General features: G+C 43.7%; 1 protein-coding gene across 1 annotated transcript; it reads right to left on the bottom strand.

The window, feature by feature from the left end:
- Positions 1-861: 861 nt before the first annotated feature.
- Positions 862-18939, bottom strand: GCM1 (glial cells missing transcription factor 1). Its single transcript, XM_036317845.1, has 6 exons — positions 18911-18939; positions 16778-16980; positions 7007-7259; positions 5723-5835; positions 4615-4743; positions 862-2310 (listed from the first exon to the last, which is right to left on the bottom strand). Exons 2-6 carry the CDS (start codon positions 16850-16852, stop codon positions 1576-1578), a joined length of 1305 nt encoding a protein of 434 aa, XP_036173738.1. The 5' UTR covers positions 16853-16980; positions 18911-18939; the 3' UTR covers positions 862-1575.
- Between the last annotated feature and the right edge of the window lie 967 nt (positions 18940-19906).

The raw sequence follows: 19906 nt of genomic DNA, 5'->3' as shown, positions 1-19906 counted from the left end.
GGCTTCCGGCTTCTCGCTAGTAATGCTGGAGGCTAGAAGACAATGGAGCAGTAACTTCAAATTTTTGAATGAAAATTATTTTCAATTTAGACTTCTATTCTCAGCTAAAATATCACTTAACTATGAGAATAGAAGTAAGACACTTGCAAATATGCATGGGCCCCCAAATTGCATCTTCCATCCGTCTTTCCTTAGGGAACTAGTGTGGCATGTGCTCCACCAAACTCGGGCATATAGCCCTGCCCAGAGTGGCTCAGTTGGTTGAGCATCATCAGGTTGCCGGTTTGATTCCCGGGTCTGTAGGAGGCAGCTGATCAATGTTTCTCTCCCTCTCCCTTCTTCTCTCTCTAAAATCAATAAAAACATATTTTAAAAAAAAACTGGGGAATGTACCAAGAAGGAAAAAAGGTATAGAATCCCAGAGAAAGGAGAGGAAAGAAGGTCCAATAATGATGGTGAAGAGAAACCAGCATGGCAGCAGAGCAGCAGGATTAGAGCGCAATCTGTCCACACTTGAGGAGAAATGGAAAGTTCCAGAAGGACTCTCTTTAAGGAAAATATGAATTACTATAAACAAAAAGACTCTTATGGTTGGGCAGTATTTGAGGATAAACTATTGTTAGTTATAAAGGAAATTAAGCAATGGGTTGAGACAATTATCAACTCCAGGAGAAACAAACTGTTGTCTAAAAAAGAAAATGGGATTATAGTATACCAAATAGCCTACCGGTGAGCAGTCATAAAAGCAGCGATTCTGGATAGTCAGTTAACCAGAGACTGTGATAAAGACTTGTGCTTCAACAAATGGTGCTGAGACAATTTCATTTCCACATGCAAAACTAAAATGAAATTCAACCCTGGTTACCTTATACCATGCACAAAAATCAATGAGACGTGGAACGCTCGCCTAAATGTAAGAGCTGAAAATATAAAGCTGCTGGAAGAAAACATAGGAGAAAATCTTTGTGGCCATGGATTAAATAGGGTACAATAACTGGGAAATAAGATTTTCAAAACATGATCTGATTATAGGCTTTTATCTAGAAGATAAACTTATATTTACCCAATTATCTAACCCTTCCCCTTACCTTCTTTCTGCCTCTGGAAACCACAAATCTGACCTCTGTTTCTAGAATTTGGTTTTTTCTTTTTTAAGTTTCCACATCTAGTGAAATTATATAGTATTCGTCTTTCTCTGTCTGACTTATTTCACTTAGCAGAATGCCCTTACAGTCCATCTATATTGTAGCAAATGGCTGGATTTCCTTCTATTTTATGGCTAAATAGTGTTCCATTATTTATATTTGTACCACAACTTCTTTATCCATTCATCCATCAGTGGACATTAAGTAGTTTCCACGTGTTGCCTGTTGTCAAAAATGGTGCAATGAACAAGGGGTACTGATATTCCTTCAAGACGGTGATTCTGTTTCCTTTGGATATACGCATATCCAGAAGAGGATTGCTGGACCCTGTGGTAGTTTTAATTTTTTTGAGGAACCTCCATACTGTTTCTCCACAGTGACTGCACCAAATCACATATGTACGAACCGTGCACAAGGGTTCAGATTGGGTTCATCTTAAAGGACAGAGGTTGAGAAGCATTTCGTTGTTGTAGTGATCCAGACCCACGTACCTCATTTCTTCATCAAAATTCCACTTGCTGCTCTTGCCTGGCAGCGAATACTGATGGTGAGGATAAGAGGTATAGGTAAAGAGGAAGGGGTCTTCCTGAGGCGAATGGCACGTGGTGGGAGGGTAGTAGCTGTTAAACTCCACGTGCACCTTCTCTTCATAGAGATCCGCCCCTGGGCTTGGCCATAACGGGAGACAGCCAGTTTTGGCTGAAGGTGGTTCCACTGGGATCTGCTGAGAAAGGGGATCTAAAGCGTTCTGGGGAGGGGGGAAGTCATAAGGCCAGCCGGCCTGGGGGAAGGGGTAACTGGGACACACGTTGTCGTTAAGAGGATTTCTTCCCAAAGCAGCGCTTTTATTCCATGTTTGCAGATCACTGTAATCAGAGAGGACTCCAGGGACAGGAGGCTGAAGCAGGTCCCCAGCACCATAGATCCGAGTGTTGGACACTTTGCATTTCTCATAGAGCTCAGAGGGGCCCACGGTAGAAGTGGGGTCTGCCAGATCAGCGGCTCCCCCCAAACCATAGCTCTTAAATAAGCCTTCATTCGGTGACTTCTGATGGGGGATGCCAGCCGTCAAAAGCCCACCGTCACCACCAGGCAGGTGGATGCTTTCCTGGAAAGACCAGTTTAAAGGTAAATTCCCCCAACTTGGTGCTTCACCAGGAACAGACTGGAAAGGAAAGCGAAAAGCCCGTGTAAGTAAGTTAAGCAGATGGACACAACTACCCCAGGCGCCCATGAGTTACTCTGTACAAATAGGTGCTCTGCCCGAGTTTCCTCATTCCTGGCATGCTCGGAGCGCAGACGCACGGAGCAGCATCAAAACAGCCTCTCAAGGTCTGAAAGAGGAGACGCTGATTCCATCTCCATTTTAGATCTTACTAACCAGTAAGCGCCAAATTTCCCTTCACTCTGACATGAATGTTTAAACCAGTGGTTCTCAACCTTCCTAATCCCGAGACCCTTTAATACAGTTCCTCATGCTGTGGTGACCCCCAATTTCATTGTTACAAATTGAACATCATTAAAGCATAGTGATTAATCACAAAAACAGTATGTAATTATATATGTGTTTTCCGATGGTTTTAGGCGACCCGTGTGAAAGGGTCGTTCAACCCCCCAAGGGGTCGCGACCCACAGGTTGAGAACCGCTAGTAAACATTTCCCCTCATACGCCAACCTCATATCCTAAATGCCTGTGTGAGAAACTCACAAGGGCTACTTAAGAAAAGTCAAATTACAGCATCACAGATTGGTCTTATGCTCAGTACAACTCTCAGGGGGTCCCCTCTCTCTTGCTTCCTTCCTTGACTTTTCTATTTTTCAGTGTTGTGTGACGTCCAAGGGACTAGGGTTGTATTTTTTTCCTCAAGAGATTTTTCTCTGAACTTATTTTGTTGAATCATAAATACAACTTCTAGACTATGAAATGGTAAATTATTGTTATTTAATATATTTTTATTGATTTTGGAGAGGAAGGGAGAGAGAGATAGAAACATCAATGATGAGAGAGAAGCATTGATCGGCTACCTCCTGCATGCCCCACGCTGGGGATTAAGCCCACAACCCAGGCCAGTGCCCTGAGCGGGAATCAAACCATGACCTCCTGGTTCATAGGTCAACACTCAACCACTGAGCCAAACCGGCCAGGCGGTAAATTTATTTTTGTAAAGAGAAAGTATATTTTCCTCCAGTGAATCCTAGGAAAATAATCTGGTTGAGGATTAAATAATCCTCTTGTCTATGCAAAACTATTGACTAATAAGAGGATGGGGTGGAGAGACTGTCACCAAGTAAGAGTGAGTGGGAAGAAATGCCCTTCAACTTGTCCCACAGCTGGGAGAAGGGATGAGGGGCCAGTTACTTGGACTTGGGGCTTACACTTCCTGATAAGAGACACAAGTCATATATATATATATATATATATATTTAAAATGTTAAAGTACGTTTAGAGCTTCCAGGGATGGAATGACTCCATTTCAGTCCTCCTGAAAAAAACTTGAAGCATCCCTGGCCAGTGTTGCTTAGTGGTTGGAGCATTGGCCCACACACCAAAGGGGAGTGGGTTCAATTCCCAGTCAAGGGCACGTACCTGGGTTGGGGGTTTCAATCCCCAGCCCTGGTTGGGATATGTGTGGAAAGCAACCAATCTATGACACATCAATGTTTCTCTCTCTCTCTCCCCTTCCCTACCACCCCTCTACTCTCTCTAAAAATCAATGAAAAAAAACATCCTCTGGTGAAGATTAACAAGAAACAAATAACACTTAAAAGAAATGTGGAGCATTGAACTGCGCTGGTCCACTTTTACGCGGATCTTTCTCAATAAATACCTATACTATTTGGATCCAAAGTTGGGAGTCTGTGGATGCAGAGGGCTGTCTGTCTGCATTGATCTTCACCATTCTCTGTAGGGGATTTGAGCATCTGTGGTTTTTGGTATCCATAGGGTATCCGGGAACCAATCCTTTGTGGATACTGAGGTACAACTTAAGTTTGGGGGGCAGTCAAAAATTATATACAGATTTATTACTACTCGGGGGGGTCAGTGCCCCTAGCCCTTGCACCGTGGAAGGGTTAACTGTAATCTGTTTTAGGGAAGAATGAAAATGTGGGCAGAAAGCATGAGGCTAATATTTGTGGAGATCATTTCAGTTAATTCTGGTTCTCTGAGAACCAAATTATAGAGTGCCAAAATGTAAGTTAAGTACTAATTCCAGTTTCTTTTTCATTGTGGTAGGGAAGACGATTCTAAAATTACATAGAATTTATGTTGAGAGCATGCGATAAAGATGGCAGAAATTAAGAGGCATCCCTCAGGCTCAGTTTGTGTGGCAGACGCTGGCTTACAGGTGAGCCTGGCGGGATATGACTCCTGCTTTCACTTGTAGGTAAGGGGCTGGAGAAATCTGCTGCCCCACCATAGGGGTGGCGAGTTGCCGTCTGGTTCTGAACACACATGGGGAAAGGTTACCTTTGCCTCTGGGCTCCTGTTCAGCTTTAAGGAGACGGAGGAAGATGCCACCTGCACTTTCTTCACTGTTCTTCTTGCCTCGGCTTCCATTTTGGTTTCTGGCTTTGGATGATCGTGTTCTCCCTTTGACTTAAAGGAGACAAGGATGTAAAATAAATGACCAGATGGTACTTCATGGTGTGTAAAATTTTACCCTGTGCCCTGTCATATGACCGTGTGTTGCTGCAGTTGAGTGTTGGCTACACCCTTTAAGTACCTCCCAAGTCCACCGAGCACTTTCTTGCCTGCCTGTTTTTGTTTATGATGCTCCTCCTTTTCCTGGTGTCTCTCACCCACATGGCAAAGTCCTATGCATCGGGATAGCAAGTAATGCCTATTGCACACGATCTCATTTAACCTCCAGCACAACCCTGTGAGGCACATGCTATCATCATTCCCAGTTAGCGGAATGGGAAATGGGGGCATGGAGAGATTGCGGTGCCTGGGTCACTTCCCTGGTAAGTGGGTGAGCTGGAAGCTAATTGTTAAAGATTCAGGAATTCTATGAGCTACTTGTTAAAAACAGCCGATTGCTTTAAATCAGCCAGGATGGGAAGATTTACAGCACAGGAATGGGCCAACCTTGAAAATCAGAACACTCTCCTTTCGGGGGGAGTGGGAGGGGCAGGGTTACCAGCACGCCGCTGCGAACCCAGGCAGACACTGGCAGAGGCCACTCCTCACCACTGTGTATACCACCGCTCCCGCTTTTACTTCCCAATACCCAGGTTTTACAGAACACTGGGGCTTAGGGAGGGCAGTGTTAGGTTTGCAGAGCAACTCAGAAGTCAGAGCTGGTATTCAGTCTGGAGTTGGAGGCTATGTACAAGGCAGGGCTGCTGGCCTGAGCGCGATCACGTTACTAACCCTATGGAGCCCGAGGCAGAGGCAGCCAGGCACCCCTGCTGAGGGGTGGGGTACAGGCACTTGTTCGCCCAGAGTGTGCTTCGGGGTCGGTGTCGGCTCTCATTCACCTGCACATCTCCTGTGTGAAACCCCTCCTCATACTCTGTAACCATGTCTTGAATTAAAAAGAAATGGCATCTTATCACTATAACCCAAGTCCAACCTGGAAAAATATGAAGCGTCCTTCATGCCTCCAGAAGTTGGTGACTGGGAAGCCCCCATGGCCTCGGCAGGGAATGAGCTTCAGGGGCCCATCGCAGTTGGGACAGCGTTTCCCTGCAAAAGTGCAGCAGAAGGTGACCTCGTGCCACCGAGCCATGCCAGCTAACCCCTGAGCCCGGGCAGCCCTGGTGGTGTTAACCAGGAAGCCAGGATGGCAGAGACTACATCTGGGCCAGTTTTATGCACTTCCATCCACTGGGCAACCCCTGGCCCTAGGAAGCCTGGCCACCACACGGCCCAGATCAGTCTCACAGTGGCTAGTGGAAGCGGCCTATAGAACGGGGTATTTCACAGGTCAGGGGAGAGGTCTCCTGAGCAGAATATCCCTCCCTATGTACTTACTGATAAGTTAAAATTCTTTACAGAAAAGAAGACAAAATTCTTTTACTTCACGATTACAACTAAGAGTCAAGGAGCAAAGCCACATGGGAGACAGAACGCAGCTGCTAAATTTTCACTCAAGTATAAATGACCAATATTAGATCCTGCTTTGAGAGCAAGTCTTGAAGACAAGTTACAAGGAAAGAACAGGAGGTTACTTGAGGTCTGAAATGGACCAGGCACAGGGAATGCTGAATGTATTTCACAATCCGATGAACATGATAAAAAACAAAAGGAGCACACATTTCCGCGTGTGATTATGGCATGAACCCAAATGTCATGGGATTGAGTCTAATCGCAAATTTAGCCCCGGTGCTCCCACTCCAGATCAAAGCACTCCTTGAGATCATACAGGGATCTTTCTCCCACAGGGCCAGGAAGCAAATCTAATAGACAACGTTCTCCTAAACTTTATATGTGCTCACTGATGAATTAATGTTAGTCCCATAAGTGAGGCATCTCCTTTTTTTTTTTTTTTTTACATAAAACATCAGTACATATTAGACATTTTAAAAACATTTCTTTACATTTTTTTAAATTTCAGCTTCATTGAGGTATAATTGGCATCTGCCTTTTAACAGAGGCCTTGAGTTAGGTGCCTAAACTCAAGGGAGCAGTTTTAATGGTGGATGCTCTGGTCAAGGCAGACCCGTGGGGCAGTACCCTGTGGGGGCAAAGGGGGGGTGCGTGGGTTCTCCTTAACATGTTCTGCATAGGGACAGCCTTGGTCTCCTCCAGTGTGAAGGGTGAGCCCTTGTGATGTGCTGGGATGTAGTGGCCCAGCTGAGCGGGAGCGTTTGAATGGACACCGGCTTCCTCTCCAACGCCAGCGAGCCCCACTCACTCTGCTGCTTCTGCCGGGCTTTGTCGCAGATCGCAGGCCTCAGGTAGATCTTGCGGCCCTCCTTGGCGGAGCAGTCGCGGCTGCACACCACCACGCCCAGGCAGGACTTCTTGAGGATGCGCGAGTTGTGGTTGTTGGTGTTGCGCATGGCCCAGCTGCTCAGGTGCCTCTGCGCGCTCCTGTCTTCCGAGCTGTAGATGTGCTTCTCGTAGGAATCCGGCCATTCTTGGAACCAGTCTATCTTTTTCACATCCTTACAGAAACACAAAGAATACCATTATATTTTAAGCTACAAGGCCCAACTGTCCATCACCGTGGAGCCCATAGACAGGAAGGTGGTTCTGGCGCCCAAGCGCGAGGCCAGGGACCCTTGGCAGAGACCAACCTGGCTCCCCCGGTGACGGTGATTTCCGAGAAGGCCGTGCAGCAGCAGCTGTGTCTCCTGCACCTTTGCTCCCTGGACCGAAAGGAGCTGTGACTCAGCCCTCTGAGCTCTACCCGATGGCGGCTTCTCCAGCCCTTGGTGATAAGAGTATGACCACTTCTCACTAAGAATTTTTGAGGGTGAAGTAACGTTATTGTGTTGACACAATTAATGCGGAAACACCCTTGTGGCAGGATAGTGAGGTCATAACTCATACCACCGTGCAGTTAACCATATTAAGCCTGGTAAGGCTAATGCAAAGTCATCGGCAGTGGGAGGACTGGAGAGCCCGGGCGCAGGAGTCTGAGAGCCGTTTCCGCCCTTATGGAGGTCTCCTTTTCCCCCACTCCTATATTCATGTTTCTCAAACAGGGAGAGGAGTAGGGAGGAGATTGCTTTGACTGGAAGCTTCTATCTTCTTGCTCAGGATTGGCACGATCCCCTGTGCTGAACCTCTAACTAAACAAAGACACTCCATCGTGAGCAGAAGGTATTTGGCTTTCTGTGTATCTGTCTCCTCATCTGTGTAATAGGGATAACAAGACGTGTCTACCTCAAAAGCAGTTCTGAGAATTAAATATGATAATATACAAAAATACTTAGCACAGCCTGGAGTACATTCCTCAGGCCCCACTTTAGTCCACAGAAGCCCCATCAGACAGTCCCACCTGGTTCTTAGCGTGAGAATTATTAAACAGTCTCAGGAGTCAAACTCGGGCTGTGTCCATCCCCACAGCTCCCAGAGAACCGCCATGGTATAAGAAAAGCCTGGAAGATCATACTAGAAGATTCCAGAAGGTCCAGAAGGAGTGATCAGGGGACTGGGGTTCATTGAGTTAGATTTCAAGTTTAGAACATGACAAAGAACTGTGTAACAGGAGACTCTGAGCAAGGGGTTTTGTCCCCGAAGCCTCACTTTGCTCTTCTCTGAAACGGGAACATTGATAAAAGCACATTTCAGACAGTACTGTAACGAGCAGATCTGTAAGCTTTATATAATGAGAGTTGTTTGAGTGGAATGTCACGGGAGCTGAGATAGGTCTGAGGAAATATGAGAGGTTCTATGCACTTGAGAGTTTAGTGGTTAAGAGATAAGGCCTGCAAACTCGACGCATGGGCCAAATCCAACCCACTCCCCCCTTTTGTAAATAAAGTTTTATTGGAACACAACCATGTTCCATGCACTTGACTGTTGCCCATGAATACTTTCATGCTACCACAGCAAAGTTAAACAGTTCTGGCAAAGACTGGATGGCCTGAAAAGCCTAAATGTATATTATGTAATTGGCCCTTTACAGGAAGTTAGCCAATTCCTGGCTAAGAGCATGGCCAATGGAGGCAGATGACCTGGGTGTGAATCTTAACAAGCTCCTCCCCCTCTCAGTGCCTGTTTCCTGCTCTGAAACAAGAGCATCTACTTCACAGGGATGTTCTGAGGATGGAATCGTCTGACATACGCAAAATGTTTATAACTGGCCACAGCAAGTTCCACATCAGTGTTGGCTGTTATCTACTAGACCTGGGGTCACACCGGCCAGCCAATGTGACTGTAGGAGCCCCCAGCTTTCAGGGAGAAAGGGCCCACGGAGGGGCCACTGCATGCCTTAAACCTTGCCAAGCCTAATGCAAGTCCAAGCGCCTACACAACAAAGCTTAATTGTTGCAACTCTGGTTCCACCCGCTTCCTTCTCAGAGCACTGACAACAGCGGGCCCTTCGAGGAACTCCTGTGTTTTGGGAAGGGGAGGCTGCCCCTGAAGAGAAGGGTGAAGGGTACTTCTGAACGGGATGAAATTCAGTGTCCCAGAGGGAGAGAAACAGCTCAGGCAGCCTCATCATCTCCTGCTTTCTCCACCCACCTCTCTCCTCTCCCTTCTGGCCTAAGCACCAAATAAGGCTCTCTTGTTTCCTGTCACAGAAGTGCTACAGAAAGCATAACATTCTACCTTCTGAAATAATCAAAATGCAGGTTAAAATGTGTACCTTTGTCTAACAGCTTGGACTGTACAAATCTACTGGTGGATCCCAATTACGCAAATACAAAGCACAGTGTCAGGGTAGCAGAGACGGGAGAGGAGGACTTAGAGAAGCTGAGATTTTCATGTTTTAAAGTTGAGTGGCCCTTTAGGCTGGTCACTGGCATAAATCCCATGAACCAGGAGGAGGGGAAGGTATTTATGAGAGCGGCTCAGAGGTTCTGGTTAAAGAAGACGCCCTGTTCTCAGAGGAAAGAAAATGATCTCCACCCTGTCTGTCTCTCTCTTTCCCATTTTCTCTCAGTTTAGTGTATGTTTTGATCTCTCCCAAGGCTTCCTCTTTGACCCATGGGTTATTTAGAAATATATAGTTTAGCTTCCATGTGTTGGAAGATTTTCCTGTTGTCTTTTGCTATTTTCTAGTTTGATTCCATTGTAATTGGAGAATATACCCCGTGTTTTTTATTATTTTAATATTCTTGAGATTTGTGTTAAGGATCACAATATGATCTACATTCTACTGTCTTTTCAGCTCCTCCCCCCCTCCTCACAGCCCCTCCACTGGCACCCTAGGTTTCTGGTACCACTAATAATGCAACAATTTTGACAACGTATGGACTTGAGGAAATAACTAGGAGTAAAAGGACTCAAGCTATTCTCTTGGCTATTTATTTATGCCCAGTTTTTTTACCTGGATACTTTGTGGAATCTTCAAGCTTTTTTGACATTGAAATTAAGGGAAAGCCAGATCACAACAATGCAAAGGAACCCACCCAGGTGTCAAATGAATGATAGCGACTTTTGAAAGCCTTTTAAATTTAAGGCACAGGAGAGGTAAAATGTAAAAAGAAAGAACAATCATTTCTTAATTGTGTTTAGCAAATTCCTGCAAAATATTTTCTTCTTTTTTTTAGATCTTTTGTTTATTTTAATTTCTAACTTTTCATGAGTAACTCTTTGTTTTTCCTCTTGGTTAAGAAGTTTATAATTTAAGGAGAATATTCTTAAGGTTTCCAACATGTAAATCTAACTAATTTATATTTTATAATCTCATTGGTAATATATTGGGGGCTTCATGAATGTTTTTATGATTTCTCTGTGTAATTTTTTACTAAAAGACTTAATCCTCTAACTCTCAAAATCCTTGAAACTCTATATAATCATAGATCACCCTTCATCATCTCCTAATTCTAATTTATTTAACTACTGAAGTTTTAACAGAGTACCTTAAGAATTAAGAATATGCTATTATATAAAACAACAAATTAAAATCAACATTCTGAAATGAGGCATCAAAAATATCTACCTGATTAGGTTATTATATTAAAACTGATTTTCATTTGGAATATAGTCTAGTCTCAGATAAAGCAATTATCTACCAGGTTTTCTTTCATTATAACAGCTTATTAAGTCCTTAAAAATAAATGTTTCCAAGTAAAACAGGAATAGCAAACAGATACATCTTAAAGCAAATGAGTTAGAAGGGAAAATTAGATGTCACTTATGGAAAAACAATTCCACCAGCATTTTGATTTACACACAACTTTTCAAGAATTTATCTCTTCTGAGCCAAATGAAAACAAACTCCAGGCATTCTCAAAAAGATAAATTCTATTCAACAAAATGCATTTGAGTCAGGAATTCCTGCTTAGGCTAAACCTGCCATTTCCTTCCTTCGTTAAGGGGTCAAGACTCAGACAAAAAGCACCTAACTTACTCCGACTAAGGTGATCCAGCATGGCCCAGCTTTCAAATTCTGTCACCTACTTCTCCCTTCCCTTCCCCACTCCACCCCACTAAGCAAGGGATCCCTGACAGGTGCTCAGAGAGAGCTCTGCTACTACGGGTGCAGTAATGGGCCCAAGCCCATCACACCGGAAACACAGGGCAGCAGAATTCTGGCCCCAATCACAGGGGAGCCAATGAACATGAAAGCCCACATAGGTTGCACTGCACCAGGGAGTTTCTGGATACCAAGAAAACTGGACAAAGAGGACAAAGTCATGGGTATCTGCGTCAATGTGACCTGATCATGCAGCCAGATAATAATTGACCAGAAACCCTGAATCTGGGACCTGTTACCTCCCTCCCCAGCACCAAGACACAAAGATTGCTATAGCTGGCTCCTTCTGATCACATTTAGTCACATGAATTCACAGATAGAGCTCCGACATTCACCTTGGCTAATAAGTTTTCACTCATCTCCTACAAAAGCCAAAGAAACTTTGCTGGCTAAAATCATGATCCAGGAATTAACTAATCGGAGTTGCGGCCTCTTTGTAGTTGGCTCACCAGCTTTTAGGTTGGTCTGCATTTCTACTTAACCTATGTATGTCCTCATTGTTTTCTGTCTATAAAACATGTACTTCGGCCTTGGAATTTTGTGAGTTAATGACTCAGTGTGGCTTTGGCCATGGGTTTAATCTGAAAACTGCTCATGCTTAGGAACAAAATGACTCCAGGTATGTGTCTGCTGTGGTATTGCTGGAACACCCTGTACTTTTGCTTAGAGAAACTGGCTGGTGCTAAGAACGGAGTAGCTACTCTCATCTTCCTGCTGAAGTGGGTACTATTTAGGAGAAAAGGGAACTGATTCTCTTCTCAATTTTCAACCTAAAATAAAAAGGGGGGCGGGGAGGAATTTCTTAGGGATTCAAGGCTCTCAAGTATTACAATCCGTACTAATGAGCGTGTGACACTCTCAGGGACCGTGCGATGAACATTTTTTAGTGAAGTAAAACTAAACCAGCACCGGACATTTGCTGCTTGCACCAAGGAAAGCCTACAGAAATTCTTTTCTGAACCTTCAAAATGCAAAACTGGTATTAGATTAGCCTGGAAAAACAGACTTTTACCAATGATGGTTTTGAGTAATTTAAGTGCCTGCCCTTCTGGGCTGGCTCCTTGCGGACTAGGTTAAAGAGAGATGGTATCAAAATAATCACAAGTTAGAGGAGTGACCAGAAACAAGTGAAATGAAGGTTTGTTAAGACACATATGCAGCTGAAAGAAGGAAGAAACAAACTGCGGAGGGATGATATACTGAGGGCAAGTAGTCTTTCTAAATCCAAGCCTGATGGCGATGCTTCCCACTGCCTGTAAAATAACCCAGTCCTCTTCGATAGCCTGCTCCAAACCACCTCTCCAGTCCCCAGCCTCCCCAATCTCCTTGCTGCGCACCATGCATAAGCTCCCTCAAATGAAGACTTGGTTAGTCTCTTCCTGTCCCTATCACCCCTTTCCCCTCTGAGATCTGTCAGTCTCTTCTATGCATTCATGCCTTTCTTGTCTTGATTGCTTTCTTCATTTGCCCTAATCCACCCTAGTTTTACAATGCCCTTCCCTGGGGAAAGCCCTTTGCCAGGTGCCCTACCTTGCTTTCCATGCCCAAGTCCTGCTGAATTACATACTTTCTCCTTTAAGCACTGCAAGCATTTTTCGACATGGCTTTGATTCATTATAGTCACTCAAAAAATGTCTGATGTCCTGGTAACAGTTGTCAAAAGTGAGCCCATAGCCCTAACCGGTTTGGCTTGGTGGATAGAGTGTTGGCCTGCGGACTGAAGGGTCCCAGGTTCGATTCCGGTCATGGGCATGTACCTGGGTTGTGGGCACATCCCCAGTGGGGGGTGTGCAGGAGGCAGCTGATCAATGTTTCTCTCTCATCGATGTTTCTAACTCTCTATCCCTCTCCCTTCCTCTCTGTAAAAAAAAAAAAAAAAAAAAAAAAAAAAAAATTAAAAAAAAAAGTGAGCCCTTAAATCTGAGATACGTAAAGTGATACGGAGTTTCCAGGACCTGATACAGTCAGGATTCACTCAGGTGACCACTGTGAAACTTGAAGCACGTGAGTGGATTAACAGGAAAGGAATTTGTTTTACAAGTTGCAGGAATTTGCCCATGGGTTGTAGAAGTACAACTCCGGTAAGAATATAAAATCATGAAAAATAAAGTAGAAATTCTTTGTATGGGTGGTACAGAGGATGAAAGTGGGGAAATTAATAATAATAACAAACCATTGCATTTGATCCTTTAAATAACTTTTTTAAAAAAACTTCTAAACAGGTGGTCTGAGGAAGAGTAACCACCTGAGAAACTCCATGAAAAAGGGGCTCCATGGTCAAAAATAGGTGAAGGTGCCCTAGCCATTTAGCTCAGTGGATAGAGCATTGGCCTGTGGACTGAAGGGTCCCTCCCGGGTTTGATTCTGGTCAAGTGCACATGCTCAGGTTGTGGGCCCAATCCCCAGAAGGGGGCGTGCAAAGGCAGCCAATGATTTCCTCTCATCATTGATGTTTCTCTCTCTCTCTCTCTCCCTCTCTAAAATCAATAAAAATATATTTTAAAAAATAGGTGAGGGCAACACTGCCTAACAGGGCTTCCTCCTGTGAGAGCCACCCATGCACAGGGCAGTTAGGAAGGCTCCGAGCCTGCTGTAAAGAAATCTTTAACTTCGCTGAACCTAGTATTTCTCTTTTTCTCTCTTCACAACACCCATTCAAATTCTTTGCAAGTTGCCCTGGCTGGTTTGGCTCAGTGGATAGAACGTTGGCCTGTGGACTGAAGGGTCCCAGGTTCGATTTCGGTCAAGGGCATGTGCCTCGGTCAGAAGTGTGGGAAGGCAATTAATTGATGCATCTCTCTCACACTGATGTTTCTTTCTCTCTCTTTCTCTCCCCCCCCTCCCCACCCCCCTGTCCTTTCCATTCTCTAAAAATCAATGGAAAAATATCCTTGGGTGGGGATTAACAACAACAAATCCCTTGTAACTTATACTCTACTGAACACGTTTTGGGAAACACTGCTCTGAACAGCTTAGAGCTTTAAGCAGGGTATATAGGAATTGCTGTCTTCATTTTACCCAGGAGGTAACTAAGACTTCAGGACATCAACTTGTTTAGAGTTACACAGATTAAAAACAATGAAGTCATCCATTAATAAATTCCATGTTTGTCACTTGTTGTTTAATATGTACCAGGCATCATGGTAGGCCTGGGCCGGCAGGTCTAGAATGCAGGCCACCTCCCAAATCTCAGGTCATGCCATCTAGACTATTAGAACTAAAAGGTTACATAAGAGACCATTTAGTGCAACCACCTCCTTTTCAGAAGAAAGGGAGCCTGGGAAAAGGTAAACAACGCCCCAAGGTTCTACAAATAAAAAGAGCAGAACTGGAATTCAATGCCAGGGCTTTGTCTCCTGCTTCTCACAGTCACCATTCAGCCTCCAGATTTGCTCACAAAACATAAAACCCGGTATGCTTGGAAATCCTTCCAAGGCCTTTTATTTTCATCTCAACTGGTTCTTGATGCAGTTCCAGAGCCAGCAAACACCCAGCTGGGGATGCTGTTGTCTCTGCTTAGAAAACGTTAAGGGACCTTTATACTCTTAATTCTTTCTGTGGCGTGTTTAACAAATTGAAGTTATTTCCATGAGGAATAAAACTTTTTCTATGAACTGTAAATGGTACATTTCCAAAATTGAATGTGTATTTTTGTGGTAAATTTTTCAGGTCAATGTCTTGGGTAGCTGAGAATGCTTTCATGCTGAGAATTCGTGTTGGGACATGTACTGTAATGAGCCCTGAGACTCCCTCCAGGGAGGTAGTTCTTTCTTTTGTCTGATCTGATGGGTGATCTGGATCCTCTTCCAGAAAACAATGGATGTCAGTATGCTTGCGGCCTGTCATTTCAGGGATTCTCAGACCCCGCAAAAGCTCCTGCTCTGGGATGTGACACTGCAGAATCACCTATGGTCCTGCGTACTTCAGCTCTTGATTTCGAGGATGCCTGGCTTACATTGGGGAGTTGCAATCATGAAATTAGGAATAGGCAGAAATACAGGTCCTTGAGCCAGGAGTAACTAAAATGTATCTTAAAGTTTCCCCTAACACAGCTGCGGCTGCAATAATCGTAAACCAATGGTGACTACTACAAAGACAAATCCCTAAAATAGATATTATGACTTAGCTGTGGTTTATTTAATCATTCTTAAATGAATGAAAAGTAGGGCACACTTCCTATCCTCCACTTTTCCAAGATCTACCAAGAGAGAATGTAGGGAGGAATTTAAAGAGAAACAAATCTTTAAAAAAATATTTAAACATAAAGAGAAACAAAAGAAAATTAGTGTAAAGTGTGAAGTGTGAAAAGATCTGGAAGTCTTCACTAGAGTGAAAATCTGGAATGGCTATGAATCAGGACTGTGGAATCTCCCTTCCCTCTCCGCTGCTTGGATAGTTCAAGTTTCTTGTTCCCCAGAATCAGGTAGACCAGCTCAGCCTTTTCAGTACTTGGCAGAGCTGGTCTCCGTCTTAGCTTTCCTAGTCACCTTTCCAAATGACTCGCAGTGAAGCACCCTTCAACTAGCAGAGAGGGAGGTGGGGGAGCCCGTTTTAATCAATGCTTTCCACCAAATTAAGAGTTAAGATGAAGGCCAAGGAAACATACAATCAAAGTCATTCTATGGCTGGAAAGCAGCCCCGTGTGTGTATTATTTACAAAAGTCCTAGAAGACCGTGCTGCCCCCCACACGGGCACTCCCATTTGGACATTCCAGTTACAGATTTTGTTTCAAACCATCACTATAGCAAATGAGGCTGTGGGGGGACGTGCACATTATGAAGAGTCTATTTATGGGCAAATACCTTGCATGGATTTTATGCCTCTAGGTAGCCAGGGAGGGTGCAACCTGAGCCACTATTGAATGAGAAGGGAAGTAGCATTTTCTTTGCTTCAGTCTATAAGAGGGGGGTGGGGAGAGCGGCGAGAAAATAGTGGGTTGGGGGATTGGTAAGTAAAGACCCACTCAAATCATAGGTTTGGGCATCTCCTTTTAAAATCCCTGACCGGTTTGGCTCAGTGGATAGAGCGTCGCCCTGCGGACTGAAGGGTCCCAGGTTCGATTCCGGTCGGTCGAGGGCATGTACCTTGGTTGTGGGCACATCCCCAGTAGGGGGTGTGCAGGAGGCAGCCGATCGATGTTTCTAACTCTCTATCCCTCTCCCTTCCTCTCTGTAAAAAATAAATAAATAAATAAATAATATATATTTTAAAATTCCTGACCCAGGTGTCCAGCTGAAGCTCCAGAGGATGGGAGTTGACCCAGTAGGAACCTCCAGCGATTTCCTTCCAAGTCTTAGCAACCTAATAGTCACGGCCTCATAGCCAAATGCCGGGTGTGGCAAAAGTAGGTTTGCAGTTGTGAGGACATGAAACACAGACTTTATTCTTGCATTATTACGTATTAATTACTGCATAATTTTCCATACAAGCAACTGTAATCCTACTTTTGCCCCACCCAACCCTGTATTGAAGGCAGATTCTTCTTTCTTTTTTTTTTTTGAAGGCAGATTCTTACAGCCAGTACATACCTGTGGCAGTTTGACATCATTGATATCCCAGCTTAATATCTCTTTGTCCTCAGAATCAAAATCCTCAGGTTCCATGGTAAAGTCAGGTCAGCCACCAATTTCTGTGTATTTCACTCCCTTTAGCAGTGCTTCAGGATTTTGCTCGTAATTATAGTTGGATCAGTCCACTCAAGCAGCTTAGACCAAGAGACTATTTTCTGATGCTAAAAAAAAAAAAGATAATAATACTGACCATTAAAGAGATACAAATCAGTGCTTGTCTAACTGAAAAACCTGTTTTATTGACATTTTTGCAATCACCAACGTACAGCTAGAAATAAAAGCTAGAAGCCGTTAAGATATCTTGCTGCGCCAAAGCCGGTTTGGCTCAGTGGATAGAGCGTCGGCTTGCGGGATGAAAGGTCCCAGGTTCAATTCCGGTTAAGGGCATGTGCCTGGGTTGCGGGCACATCCCCAGTAGGAGATGTGCAGGAGGCAGCTGATCGATGTCTCTCTCATTGATGTTTCTAGCTCTCTATCTCTCTCCCTTCCTCTCTGTAAAAAATCAATAAAATATATTTAAAAAAAAAAGATATCTTGCTAAGAAAGCTTGGCCAGTGGGAATCAGAAGTGTGGTGATGATGCACTAACCCCTGGGTCCTTGCTAGTCCCAGCTTGCGAAGGTTCTAGCAGGAATGGCTGTCACCTGTAACCAATGGTTAGGGTCTTTCCTCCAAATGCATGCCCGTGTTTGAGGGGGAGAGCTGGCTTGGAGCTGTTTCCACGGAAATGCCTTCATAAATTAGCTCACATGTGGAGGAAATTCTAGGGGGGAACATCATGGCCAGTCGTGTCTGTATAGTATTTTTTAAAGTTAAGTTGCTACAGAGGTTAATGTTGGTCTCCCCGATAAATCCAGTGTGCACTTTATATCTTCAAATATGATCAAATGACATGCTTATATGAGATTCCTCTAAAACCTTGGTGTTGCTGACATTTTGGACCTGATCATTCTTTGTTGTGCGGGCTTATCTTGTGCACTGTAGGCTGTCTGGCAGCATCCTTAGTCTCTGCCCATTAGGTGCTAGTAGCAAACCACCCTTCTTTGTTGTGACAACAACAAAATGTCTAGAGACATTGCCCAACGTCCCCTGGGGGGAATGTATGAGAACTGCTCTAATATCATGTTTCTTATCATGTCACTTGAAGCAGTCTTCAGGACTTTGTGACTTCATCTTCAGCCATCTCACTCTTTCCTGTTGCCCACAAGAAAATTCTGTCTCACCTTACTTTGATTAAATTGTTTTATGTAAGCAATCGATATTCAAAACTTTTTGGTGCAAACTGCATTTCTTCCCCATGAAGAATACTGCTCTAGTTTCTAATTATAATCCGTTAAAGGAGATTTAAAAATTAAGAAAACACATTAGTTCGAAGTGTTCTACTGAGGAAAAACGAATCACTTTGCAGGTGAAATGTGCTCGTTAGTAGAATACGAAGTGAAACACGTTTGCATGTACAGTTGACCCTTGAACAGTGTGAGGTTAGGGGTGCCAATACCGCACGTAGTCGGAAATCTGAGTATAACTTAAGTCAGCCCTCTGCGTGCACAAAGCCCCAACCGTAGATCTATATCATTACCATTTGCTGGTGTTCTTGTAAAAACAAGGGACATGATGGCGTTATGTAGAACTCTTCAACAGCAAACTCAAACCACAAGCTGATTAGTGGCCCCATGAGCTTTGCCCCTTAGTTATGTGACTTTATATAACCCTAACACTTGTCAATCACTGACAAGTGTCCAAGTGTATGGATAGAGAAGACTGTTGACCTGAACGTATAAATGAAGTCTGGCCATTAAATAACAAGCTAAACGGAATCGAAGAGACCTTCCGACCCTGTCTACCCACACTCGCCCATCACTTAGTGTTCACACACTCAAAGAGCATGAAGTCCCCACTTCCTATTTCAAACGCTGGCATGCAAAATGAAATTCCCGTGAGTTTCAAATCAAATTCTATGTTTGGAAAATAAACATTGAGTTAATTAAGAAATGATGCCACAGGTTGACTTTAATTTAGAAGACTTTAGTAACAAGTATATTAGACACAAATACCAAGTGAAAATGTGATAGTGACAGATTTATGTACTTACCTCTTTGAAAGTTAGCAACAGTGATTCAAGTGCTCTAAAATGTGTTATCGCTAATTGGGATAGATTGAACTTTTTTCTAAAAAACAAAACAAATGAATAACAAGATTCACATTTCCCGAAATGAAAAACACTGTTTTAAACCTAATTAATATAGACACACTTCTTTTGTTTTTAAATTAAGGAGAGGGGAATCAAATATCTTGCTACAGAATAACTAGATTGTCTTTTAATTTTTTTCTGATATAAATTTTTGCCAAATAAATGAACATTAATTTAATATCTCACCGAAGGATAGGAGCAAATCATAGAAAAGAAGAAAAGACTATTTGCCGCCCTTAAGACATAAACAAACTGAGCTTTTCTCCAGGATTAAAAAGTCTAAATTTGTCAAGACTTTCTCTTTTTAAAGCAACTCGGACCAAAGTGTATTCAATTTTCATCATTTCTACCAAAAAAATGGAACCCTGTAAGAATGGGGTGGCCATTACTGCATCCCTTATGTTTGCATTTTCTTGGGGGATTTCTGGCTTCCTTACCTTTTGACTTCGTATGGAGATGCAGGCAATACTGTCTTATAAAAATCTCATCCCCGGTTCAGGTCTCAGCAGGCTCTGGTCATTTTCTAGGCAGAAGCCGCTGTTCCCTAACCCAGGTCAAGGTACACTATGCTAATGAGCTCTGGCAATAGTCCAATCAAAATCTAGATGCTCCCAGCTCAGGGTAGGTAAGAGCGAGCAGGGAGCCACTTAACCAGCTCAATTCTCCGCAGAATGCCAGCAATGTGATGAATATTTTATGATGTGCCTCTGAACTTTCCCCTCCTTCATAGTAAGAGGGCCCTGTAACGAAAATGGATATGAGAACCCTAGAGGAAGCACAGATGTTTTCCTCCAGTAATGTCATAGGTTGGGCTCAGGCAGAATTGACAGTAAATTCTAATTCTCCCACCGTTGAACCCTGTGTGTGTGTGTGTGTGTATGTGTGTGTGTGTGTGTG

Source organism: Myotis myotis, unplaced genomic scaffold, assembly GCF_014108235.1.
Source record: "Myotis myotis isolate mMyoMyo1 unplaced genomic scaffold, mMyoMyo1.p scaffold_m19_p_7, whole genome shotgun sequence".
Classification (NCBI taxonomy): domain Eukaryota; kingdom Metazoa; phylum Chordata; class Mammalia; order Chiroptera; family Vespertilionidae; genus Myotis; species Myotis myotis.
Note: the sequence above shows the minus strand (reverse complement) of the source record. Positions and strands in the feature narration are given on the sequence as shown.